The sequence below is a fragment of the Ipomoea nil genome, unplaced genomic scaffold, assembly GCF_001879475.1.
Source record: "Ipomoea nil cultivar Tokyo-kokei standard unplaced genomic scaffold, Asagao_1.1 scaffold0188, whole genome shotgun sequence".
NCBI lineage: Eukaryota > Viridiplantae > Streptophyta > Magnoliopsida > Solanales > Convolvulaceae > Ipomoea > Ipomoea nil.
The window spans coordinates 865,001-876,622 of NW_017616616.1; the positions used below are offsets into that span (position 1 = coordinate 865,001).

Here is an 11,622-nt window from a genome sequence, read left to right on the forward strand (position 1 = left end):
CTTCTCTTCATATACGTCTTCGTCTTCTCTTCCTATTCCCTTAATCCTCTCTTCCCCTCTCTCTGTTCTTCATCATATACGTCTTCGTCTACTCTTCCTATTTCCTTAATCGTCTCATCCCCTCACTCTGTTCTTCATCATATACGTCTTCGTCTACGTCTGAATTTTGTGTTTAATGTGTGTGAGGTTGTAGTCTGAATGTATTTTGTTTATAGCTTCTTGTGCGATTGTGTTAAAAGTCACGCACATTAAGCACAAACCTCTCGCACATTAAGCACAATACTCAGGCAAATTAAGTACAAAACTCACGCATATTAACATTACACACTCACGCACATTAAGTACAAATCTCAGGCACATTAAGCACAAGACTCACGCACATTAAGAATAAAACTCACGCACATTAATCAACCGCACGGGAAGCTACCGACAAATTGACTTCTTTTGCAGGTTGCTAACAGGTTATCAATTCAATTATTAAAAAATAATTTAAAAATTAAAAAAAAAAAAAAAAAAAAAAAAAAAAAGAGTTCAACCACCGGCAATCCCTCCCCCCCCCCCCCCCCCCCTCCCCTTTTAATTTTTAAATTATTTTTTAATAATTGAATTGGTAACCTGTTAGCAACCTGCACAAAAAGTTAATTGAACAAACTTAGCAGGTAAGTGTGGTTAATTAGACTTTAATTTAGTTTGTGGTGGAAATTGAGCACTTGACAGTAGTAGATGAGCCTATTTGACACTTCTCCCTTTTTTTTTAAGTGGGACGCACGTTTTTAGTCAGAACAACGTCGTTTTTGCAACCGTGTGCACCATACATGGTGCACACGATTGCACAACATAATTTGCGTTGAAATTACAGTGTATCTAAATTGACACTACAGTGTATTTAAATCGATATTGTCTCACGTATTATTTTTATATTATCAAATGAAATTGCAGTTATATCAAAATGATACTATAGTTGTGGTGAAATGAAACTGTAGTGTATATAAAATGAAACTGAATAACATTTCACATATTTGAGTGTATATTGTACAATGAAGATGTAATTATATCGAAATGATCATGTAGTTGTATTTTAATGAAACTATAGTGTATATAAAATAAAATTAAATAACATTTTCACATTTTTGAGTCTATAAATATCGAATGAAACTGTAGTTATATCGAAATGAAACTGTAGTTGTGTTGAATTGAAACTGCAGTGTATACAAAATGAAACTGAATAACAGGGTTACTTTTTGCTGAACGGCGCGAAACTGGTACCGTTTTTTTTTATAAACAAAACGACGTCGTTTTGAAGGTGCATAATCGATTATGCACCGTGGTGCACGATATAATTTGCCAAACTATTTGTACATAGGCAATAACAAAGAAAGTTGTTCCCTTAATTAGCAACTATCCAATTTCGAGTCTTATGGATGTAATAATGTCCGGCCTTTAGTAGTGATATGTGTTGAATTAAATTTGTTTGTTTTTTAGAATGCTACTAACTCTATTACATTGTAGTATCTGTTCAACCATACTTTCTACTGAGGCTCTAGGAAATGTCACTACATGCCATCTGAGCACAAAATGCTTGTCATTGAATTAAATTTGTTGAATCAGGTTTTCTAGCTAAATTTTAGTTGACTTCTCACACCTATGGTTGATCACCTTCCCTTGGGCGAATTTATTATTGGAGTCAAACATTTATGTCGTTATCCATCATGATAGAATGATAGATTTTCATAACCATGTCTGAACAGGTTTAGCCCACTGATTCAATAAGTAGTATTTGGGACAAGATACTAATGTTTGAAACTCGGTAGCGACAGTGAGGATTATGTGCAAGGTGGGTAAATCCCTCTTACATTTGGCCTTATTTGCTGAGCTTTTTTGAGCAAGATTTTATACATTAAGTATCCGGCTTGAGCTGTACTAATCTTAAGCTCCAAAGCTCTTGTCAAAGAGCCTTCCTCCAATGTCTATGCACATACTAGCTCTACACACAAGGGATCCTCATTTCATCATATCGGTCAAAGTGTTCACTTGAATCATTTCTGGCATAATAACCAATTGTTTAATTTCCAAATTATCACAATTTCAAAACAAGTGATATTAGCTACTCCAATGTTGTTATAAAGACTGCCATCTTGCATTGTATGTGTTTTTATCTTTCTTCTTATTATCTCTCTGTTCTCAATATACATGTCCTTGACTTTTTTTTTCTTTTTTTTGAAATGAAAATATTTCACCACTGTACTTTAGGTTGGCTAAATGTACTTATGCAAATAGATGTATTGAACTAATTTTACATTAGTTTTTTTTTTTTTTAACTTATATATAGATTTTAAGTTTGAATTATAAAAATATACCTTAACTTTGTATGTTAAGAGTCTCTCATCTTTATTTTTTTCCTATACACTCTAGGATCATAAAATGATAAGACTAGCCGCCTAACCCAACCAAAACACGTTGGACCTAGCTACCTTCAATGTGGATTGTTATACCTTGTGATTAATTACCCTTGGCCTCATTTCTTAAATGTGTATGTTAATGACATTGTGTTATGATGACTGAAATTAACATGATTATGCAAAATATATGGTGATCAAACAGAGAATGTGTAACTATATATATGGAGACCTTGCTTGTGTCATATAATATGCTAAATGAATGAGAAAGATAGGTATTTAGTGTTTAGTTAAGAAAATCACAAAGAAATATTAATTGTCTGAGAAGTAGCTAGACAACAGAGTTTGAAGGAAGTTTGCTGAATACAAATAGCAGATTAGTGGAAGAACTCAAATGCCCAAATATATACGGAGTATCACACACCACATTGAAATGCCCAAATGCAACACTGAGTGTATATATATATATATATATATATATGCTATTCATATCAATTTTGGCCGTCTGATATGATCTTGAGAACATGCCCTCATCTGTCATGTAATTATATAAATATATATTCAAATTAAAGTAAACATTAAACATGTAAAACAAAGTAAAACATCAAACCAAGAAGTCAGAATTAAACTATAAACAAATAACTGTGACATATGAATGAAATAAATGAAGAAGCTAACATACGTACCCTTTTTTGCTTTTATTCAACTATGGCTCAAGTTCATCATTAGAGCTGGAGCTAGGCTGTGATGAGTGATTGAAAACAAATTATATATTAGGATACGATGAAACTATATAATGAGAGTGAAATAAAAAAGGCAATAGCAAAAGGGTAAAGGAGAGAGATGGACCTCATGTGCCTTTATCGATCCATGACAACCATATTATTTCCTTGCTCATGTTGCTCTCTTTGAATTTCCTTGGCAGAATCCACAGCAGAATGAAGACATCCATTCAATATAATTGACTTCAAGTTTGAAATTTCTGCAAACTCAGCTGGGATCTTTTCCAATTTACGGCACCAATCAAGGACTAAACGCTCAAGATTTGGAAAATGACAAGCACTTGCTTCCCAACGCTCAAGTCTACCCCTACTAATTTTCAAATAAATTAACTGGTCAAAACTCTCATTTTCGAGTAGTTCCCACTCTCCACCGATCCACTTACAGTCCCCTAGCTGTAGCACCTCAAGTTTAGGCAACTTGCTAAAATTATTAATTGTCTTCCCCTCAAATGTCAAGTACGTAAACCTCAACCTCTTAAGGTTTTTCAAGCAAACAAGGTGTTTATTATTTGGAATCACCAACGGACCATGAAGATGCAGATTCTGGAGCTGGTGTGAATAGGCAACATTATTAATGCAATCGCTCCAACCACCTCTACATAGAATCTGTACCTTTCTTAGGTATGGAATATTTGCAAATAATTCTTTTGTGCATTGACCAGGAACCAACCCATAAAGGCTCTTCAAGTTTTGATGAAAAAATATGGGAAAATCACTCAGAGCTCTGCCACACCACAAATGTTGCAGTTGTGGAAACTCTAAAAAACTCATTTTATCAATATGATACTGTCTAAGTGTTTGAAGATTCCAACAACGAAATGGATCTAAAATGGGAAGAGTTGTCGGAAGTGAATATAGGTATCTCAAATGGACAAGATAAGCAATCTCACACTTAGCACGACAGAGTACTCTTAATAGGGGGCTAATTTTTGAATTTAAAGATGTATTCCCTCCGGAAAAAACAAAGATGGATCGACAATTTATTAAAGAAGAATATAATGCTTCTTTGTTTAACCTTCCTGATTGGATGCTTACCCATCGGAAATCTTTCTGAGGGGAATCGGACCCACTTTCATAGACAACATGCAAAAGGTTCTCCTTTTTAGCTTCCCTCACACAAAAAGAATGCAATAAATCATGCATTCTAAATGTCTTTGCTTTTCTTCCACAACCACTTGGCCGACTAAAAACAATTAGGTTCCTATCCTTGAGTTCATGAATGTGCCTTCTTGCCTTAGAGACCGTTACAAATCCTTCGGCAACCCACAACTGTACAACATTTTTAACATGAATCTCTTCATCTTCTGGAAATATGCTCAAATATAAAAAACAAGCCTTCAAACCGTGAGGCAAGTGATTGTAACTAGATGAGAGTATCCTCGAGCATTCTTCATCAATTGTTGTTGTTGCACATGAATGTAGAACTTCTGCAACATTCTTCCACTCATCTAACGTATGAAGTTTGGAAAATAAACCTGCAGCTACAACAATTGCAAGAGGCAATCCTTTGCATTTCTCAACAATGGGTCTCCCAATCGCCTCAAACTCAGCATAGCCAGATTTGCTTGCCTTTATACGAAATAAATTCCAACTCTCAGTTTGATCTAACAATTGCTTTTGATAAGAAAAGTTTTTATTAGAGCCAATACTAGTAGCCACCTGTGCAGAGCGAGTAGTCAACAATACTCGACTGCCATTTGCATTATCAGGAAAGCAAGCTTTGACAGAATTCCACGCATCAACGCTCCAAATGTCATCTATCACAACAAAGTACCTTTGATGCATCAGATTTTGGTATAATTTTTGAGCTAGCTGATCCTCTTGAGTGCCACTATCTACACAAACCCCCATTGATTCAAGAAGATCTTTGAGCAGTTGTAACTTATTATGATATTGTGAGGCAACAACCCAAGCTCGGATGTCAAAGCGGGAGGCAATTGATGGATCTTCATAAACTCGTCTAGCTAAGGTTGTCTTGCCGATGCCTCCCATACCTTGAATGGAGACAATTTCCCGTTGCCTTGATGAATGCTGAATTAGCATCGCCTTTATAATCTGGAACTCATTGTTTTTCCCCACCATTATGCTGCCCTGCTGGGGCTGGGAGTGTGAAGCATGTTGGTGATGGGAGGAATCCCCCGCCATCATCATTACATCACTACAACATGTGGTAGAAGCTGCAGCTGCGGCAACTACTGTACTTGTTTTCTTTCCAATTCCTTGCAAGGCGGCTGCGTCATACTCCATCTTCACTTTGGACAACTCTTTGTGAATGGCATCAATGTCTCCTATTGCTTCTTCCAAAATACAACCAAGTTTGAATGAATGCCAACTTCTTTGGGCATCAGTTTCTCCTGCTTGTGGTTTCTCCCCAAAAAGATCTGCAATTCCCAAGTCGTCTTCTTCTTCTGCATCATTAGTCCTCTGTGGTTTTTCCCCAAAAAGACCTGCTATTGCTGCTAATAACTCTTCCTCTTCCTCTTCCTCATAAACATGTAGGATTTGGAATTCAATTTCATCTTCCACTCGGAAAGCCACATCTCTGAGCTTAGTTTCCAAGTCTTTAATTGCTTGGATACCATCCATCCTGTTCTCATCGAACAGCTCTATCAGATCACCAAGTTTCTGGTGGAGATTTTGGATCAACTTTTCATTGCCAGGGATGAGTTGCTTTTGTCGTACAATTGGGCGAGGCTGATGTTGCAAGAACTCAAGCTCAATAGTTCTCACAAGAGAGTTTACAGCTACACAAGCCATTCTTCAATTCTTCTCTGATCTGATCTGATCTTCTTCTCACTTAGTATGTGTGTGTATAGTAATTATCATCAATTGGCAATTTGTCTTATGGCTCTAAGTGCAATAATTGCAAGATGGAAAACATTTTTAATGGCAAGAGGCCGGCAGCACTAACTTTTAGTATTTAATTTTATGTTAAAAATTCTGCAATTTGTAAAGATCAATGTTAGAAAGATAATGACAGCATACGTGATATTGTTTTATACTAAGTGGGAATCTTGTTATATGCATACGTGATATATTGTAATATGCATCATGAATTTGGGAAATAAAGTTTAGGGCATGTATTCATATACGAGTCATGTGTAACTAAAATTTAACTGTTTCTTATGGAAACACAGCAATAAATAATTTTCTCCTTGATCCCCCTGGAAAGAAAGGGGTGCAGATAAGAGTGGTTATTTGGGTATTTCTTTGGTCATTAAATTGGTTCATAGTGATACATAATCATAATTTTATGCCTGAAGCATTTTTCTTGGGCTGTTGATTGAGATAAGACTGGAATATAATGTTGGTTCACAACAATTTTATCAACTGCATTCTTGACCTTCAAGGACCTAGAGCTCTGATTTATGCATATGGAATAGACGAAAGGGAAAAAACATTTAATTATGATTATCATAAGCTTGGTCAGCCAGATGCAAATGGTATCGGCAAAAGAGTAGGTGTTAAAACATGGCAAAATACTGAAGAAGAAGAATTTAATTGGGAAGACATCTTGGAGATCCTAGTCGTCGGAGTAACATTTTTCAGAATTTAACACATAAATACATATAATAAGGGGAGACGAAATACCACACACTCGAACTAACTTGAGAACCTAGAGTCCGTGTCAAAACATGAGCATAACCCTTGCTGATTTGCGAACATGATAGAATTAAAATGTTCCCAATAGTAGAATCTAAAGTGGGCAATGACTAAACCTGAATAAAAATAATCATGAGAAACATTACCAAAAGTTAAAATTGTGTATCTGAGCTCTAGGATGACGTTATTAATACATCTCCATTTAAGCCATGATAAAGCCTCGCAACAAGCAATAGTTTAGGCTAAATTGTACCCGGGTCACGATTCTAAGAAAACTTCCCCCATTACAAGTTACAACAAATTAAAGTGCCCAGATTTATGACGGAGAACTATACTACCCGATCCAACCCAGCCGAATCATTAACAATGAAAAGCCATTGAATTGGAGCTAAGAGTGAGGGAGCTATATGTCACCTTGCTGCCAGGAAAAACATATATAATGAGTTAGCAAAAAATTCAACCTGGTTAGCACTCCACTCTTTTGCATTCCAGACACGCTCATAAAATCTACAAATCATTTTTAGGAATTTCAGATTAACTTAAATAGAAATTCTTAGTAAAACGATATCTAATTCCATATACTATAATTTGATACTTGACAAAAGTCTCTTCTCATTTGAATACTCATTTCCAAGAAAAGATCAGAGACATTATATTTACTTGTTCAAGATCACTAAAATTCAGATGGCTATATATTCAGATGACTAGAATGTGTAACACTATATAGAAGAAGGCAGCTGTGTGTCATATAACCTGCTCTCATAGCAAATATGAAAAGGAAAACTTTTTAAGAAAATAGATGTATTAAACTAATTTTACATTAGTTTTAATTTTTTTAAAAAACTTATATATTGATTTTAAGTTTGAATTATAAAAATATACCTTAACTTTGTATGTTAAGAGTCTCTTTTTTTTTTTCCTATACCCCCTAGGCTCATAAAATGATTAGACTAGCCGCCTAACCCAACCAAAACATGTTGGACCTAGCTACCTTCAATGTGGATTGTTATACCTTGTGATTAATTACCCTTGGCCTCATTTCTTAATTGTGTATGTTAAGGACCTTTTTTTTTTTTTTTTCTATATGTCTTGGATAGTCAACTTATAAAATAATAAGATTGACTCGAACCCAACCAAAACATGTTCAACCTACTATCAATGTGGATTGTTGTACTTGGTGATTAACATCCTGTGACCTCATTTCCTAACACCCTGCCAGGAACATATCTAATTCCATATATGACACTTTACAAAAATCTCTTATCATTTGAACACTCATTTGCAGGAAAAGAAACAATTACTTATTTACGATGACTGAAATTAACATGATTGTGCAAAATATATGGTGATCAAACAGAGAATGTGTAACTATATATCCAGAAACCGTGTGTCATATCATATGCTATATTGCTATATGAATGAGAAAGAAAAGTATTTAGTTAAGAAAAAGCCACAAAGAAATATTATTATCCAAGAAGTAGACAAAAGATTTTGAGGGAAGGTTCCAACTATTAAAATACAATAATATAATAATATTTGAAGTCGCAACACTTTGGTGAATATAAATAGCAGATTAGTGGAACTATTCAAATGCCAAAATATCACACACCACACTGAAATGCCCAAATATATATGTTATTCACATCAATTTTGGCCTTTTGATCTTGAGAACATGCCCGCATCTGACATGTAATTATATATATATATTCAAATTAAAGTAAACATTAAACATGTAAAAGAAAGTAAAACATCAAACCAAGAAGACAAAATTAAACTATAAACAAATAACCCTGACATATGAATTGAATGAAATAAATGAAGAAGCTAAGCTAAGGAGTATATATATATATATATATATATATATATATATATATATATATAGGTAAACTGTAAACACACGTACCCTTTTTTGCTTTTATTCAACTATATGACTCGATCATCATCACTCAAGTACTCAGGTTCATCATCAGAAGTGGAGTAATACTGTCACGAGTGATTGAAAACAAATTATATATTAGGATATGATGAAACTCTGTAATGAGAGTGAAATAAAAAAGGCAATAGCAAAAGGTAAAGGAGAGAGATGGACCTCTTTTATTGTGAGTTTTTCAATGACAACCATATTATCATTTCCTTGCTCATGTTGCGCTTTTTGAATTTCCTTGGCAGAATTCACTGTAGACGGAAGACAACCATCCAATTCGATTGACTTTAAATTTGGAATTTCTGCAAACTCAACTGGGATCTTTTTTAATTTTGGGCACCAATAAAGGAATAGATGCTCAAGATTCGGAAAATGACAAGCACTTGCTTCCCAATGCTCAAGATTACTCACATCAATTTTCAAATAAATTAACTGGTTAAAACTCTCCTTTTCGAGTAGTTCCCACTCTCTACCGATCCACTTACAGTCCCCTAGCTGTAGCACCTCAAGTTTAGGCAACTTGCTAAAATTATTAATTGTCTTCCCCTCAAAGCTCATATGCCAAATGGACAACTTCATAAGATTTTTCAAGCTAGCAATGCAGTTATTTTTTGGTAGCCTAGAGAAACCGCAGTTATCATAACCACAAAAACCCAGACTCCGAAGTTGGTGTAGATAGGCAATGTTATTAATGCAATCATTCCAACCTTCATCCCCTATCCTTACCTTCTCTACGTATGGAATACTGGTAAAAAATTCTTTTGTGCAGTGATCAACTCTCAAATACCTAATGCTCTTCAAGTTTTGATGAAAACATATGGGAAAATCCACAGTAATATATAAATTACAGAAATGTTGTAGTTGTGGGAACTCTAAAAGGCTAATTTTATCCATACTTCTAACTGAAATTGTTTGAAGATTCCAACTAAAATATGGAATGGTAAACTCTGACCGCACTGACAATACGCATCTCAAATGGACAAGATAAGAAAGCTGACATCTAGTATTATAGAGTACTCTTAATAGGGGGCTAAATTTTGAATATGAAGATGTATACTTTTCGGAAAAAATGGAGATGCATCGACAGTTTATTAAAGAAGAAGATAATGTTTCTTTGTTTAACCTTCCTGATTGGATGCTTACCCATCGAAAATCCTTCTGAGGGGAATTGGACCTACTTTCATAGACAACATGCAGAAGATTCTCCTTTTTAGCTTCCCTCACACAAAAAGAATGCAATAAATCGTGCATTTTAAATGTCTTTACTTTTCTTCCACGTTTACTTGGCTGACATAAAAGAATTAGGTTCCTATCTTTGAGTTCTTGAATGTGCCTTCTTGCCACCACGTCAAAGCTCATATCCTTAGATGCCTTTACAAGTCCTTCGGCAACCCATAGCTTTACAACATGTTTAACATGGATCTCTTTATCTTCTGGAAATATGCTCAAATATAAAAAACAAGCCTTCAAACTGTGAGGCAGGTGATTGTAACTGGATGAGAATATCCTTGAGCATTCTTCATCAATTGTTGTTGTTGCACATGAATGTAGAACTTTTGCAACATTCTTCCACTCATCTAACGTATGAAGTTTGGAAAATAAACCTGCAGCTACAACAATTGCAAGAGGCAATCCTTTGCATTTCTCAACAATGGGTCTCCCAATCGCCTCAAACTCAGCATAGCCAGACTTGCTTGTCTTTTCACAAAATAAATTCCAACTCTCAGTTTGATCTAACAATTGTGTTTGATGAGAAAAGTGATTATTAGAGCTGATACTAGTAGCCACATCTCCCAAGCGAGTAGTCAATAATACTCGACTGCCATTTGCATTATCGGGAAAGCAAGCTTTGACAGAATCCCAGGCATCAATGCTCCAAATGTCATCTATCACAACAAAGTACCTTTGATGCATCAGATTTTGGTATAGCTGTTGTGCTAGCTGATCCTCTTGAGCGCCACTATCTACACGAACCCCCATTGATTCAAGAAGATCTTTGAGCAGTTGTAACTTATTATGATATTGTGAGGCAACAACCCAAGCTCGGATGTCAAAGTGGGAGGCAATTGATGGATCTTCATAAACTCGTCTAGCTAAGGTTGTCTTGCCGATGCCTCCCATACCTTGAATGGAGACAATTTCCCGTTGCCTTGATGAATGCTGAATTAGCATCTCCTTTACAATGTGGAACTCATTGTTTTTCCCCACCATTATGCTGCTGCGGTGCGGGGGCTGAGAGTGTGAAGCGTGTTGCGAGGAATCCCCCGCCATCATCATGACATCAACTCCTCCATCACTACAACATGCGGCAAGTACTGTAGGCTGCAAGGCGGCTGTGACACACGGCTGGTACTCCATCTTCACTTTGGATAACTCATTGTGGATGGCATCAATGTCTCTTATTGCTTCTTCCAAAATACAACCAAGTTTGAAAGAATGCCAACTTCTTTGGGCATCAGTTTCCCCTCCTCCTGCTTTTTCCACAAAAAGATCTGCAGCAATTCCCAAGTCTTCTTCTTCTTCTGCTGCATCAATACTACTCTCTGGTATTTCCACAAAAAGACCTGCTATTCCTGCAAGTAACTCTTCCTTTTCCTCCATCTCATAAAGATGTACGATTTGGAATTCAATTTCATCTTCCACTCGGAAAGCCACATCTCTGAGCTTAGTTTCCAAGTGTTTAATAGCTTGGATACCATCCATCCTGTTCTCATCCAACACCTCTATCAGATCACCAAGCTTCTGGTGGAGATTTTGGATCAACTTTTCATTGCCAGGGATGAGTTGCTTTTGACGTATGATTGGGCGAGGCAGAGGCTGCAAGAACTCAAGCTCAATCGTCCTCACAAGAGAATTTACAGCAACACAAGCCATTCTTCAATTCTTCTCTGATCTGAGCTAGCTTCTTCTCACTCAG

General features: G+C 35.8%; 1 protein-coding gene across 2 annotated transcripts in view; it reads right to left on the minus strand.

The window, feature by feature from the left end:
- LOC109180563 (putative disease resistance RPP13-like protein 3) overlaps positions 1-11,622 on the minus strand; it is a 76,676-nt gene that overhangs the window by 49,942 nt on the left and 15,112 nt on the right. Inside the window, exons 2-3 of one of the 2 annotated variants that reach the window (XM_019330214.1) lie at positions 11,259-11,593; positions 5,626-5,656 (exon numbers count right to left, since the gene is read on the minus strand). In XM_019330214.1, the coding sequence (XP_019185759.1) occupies positions 5,626-5,656; positions 11,259-11,579 (352 nt within the window). In that variant the 5' untranslated portion in view covers positions 11,580-11,593. Of the gene's footprint in view, positions 1-5,625; positions 5,667-11,256; positions 11,594-11,622 lie in introns of both variants that reach the window. The other variant, XM_019330206.1, reaches the window with a different exon arrangement.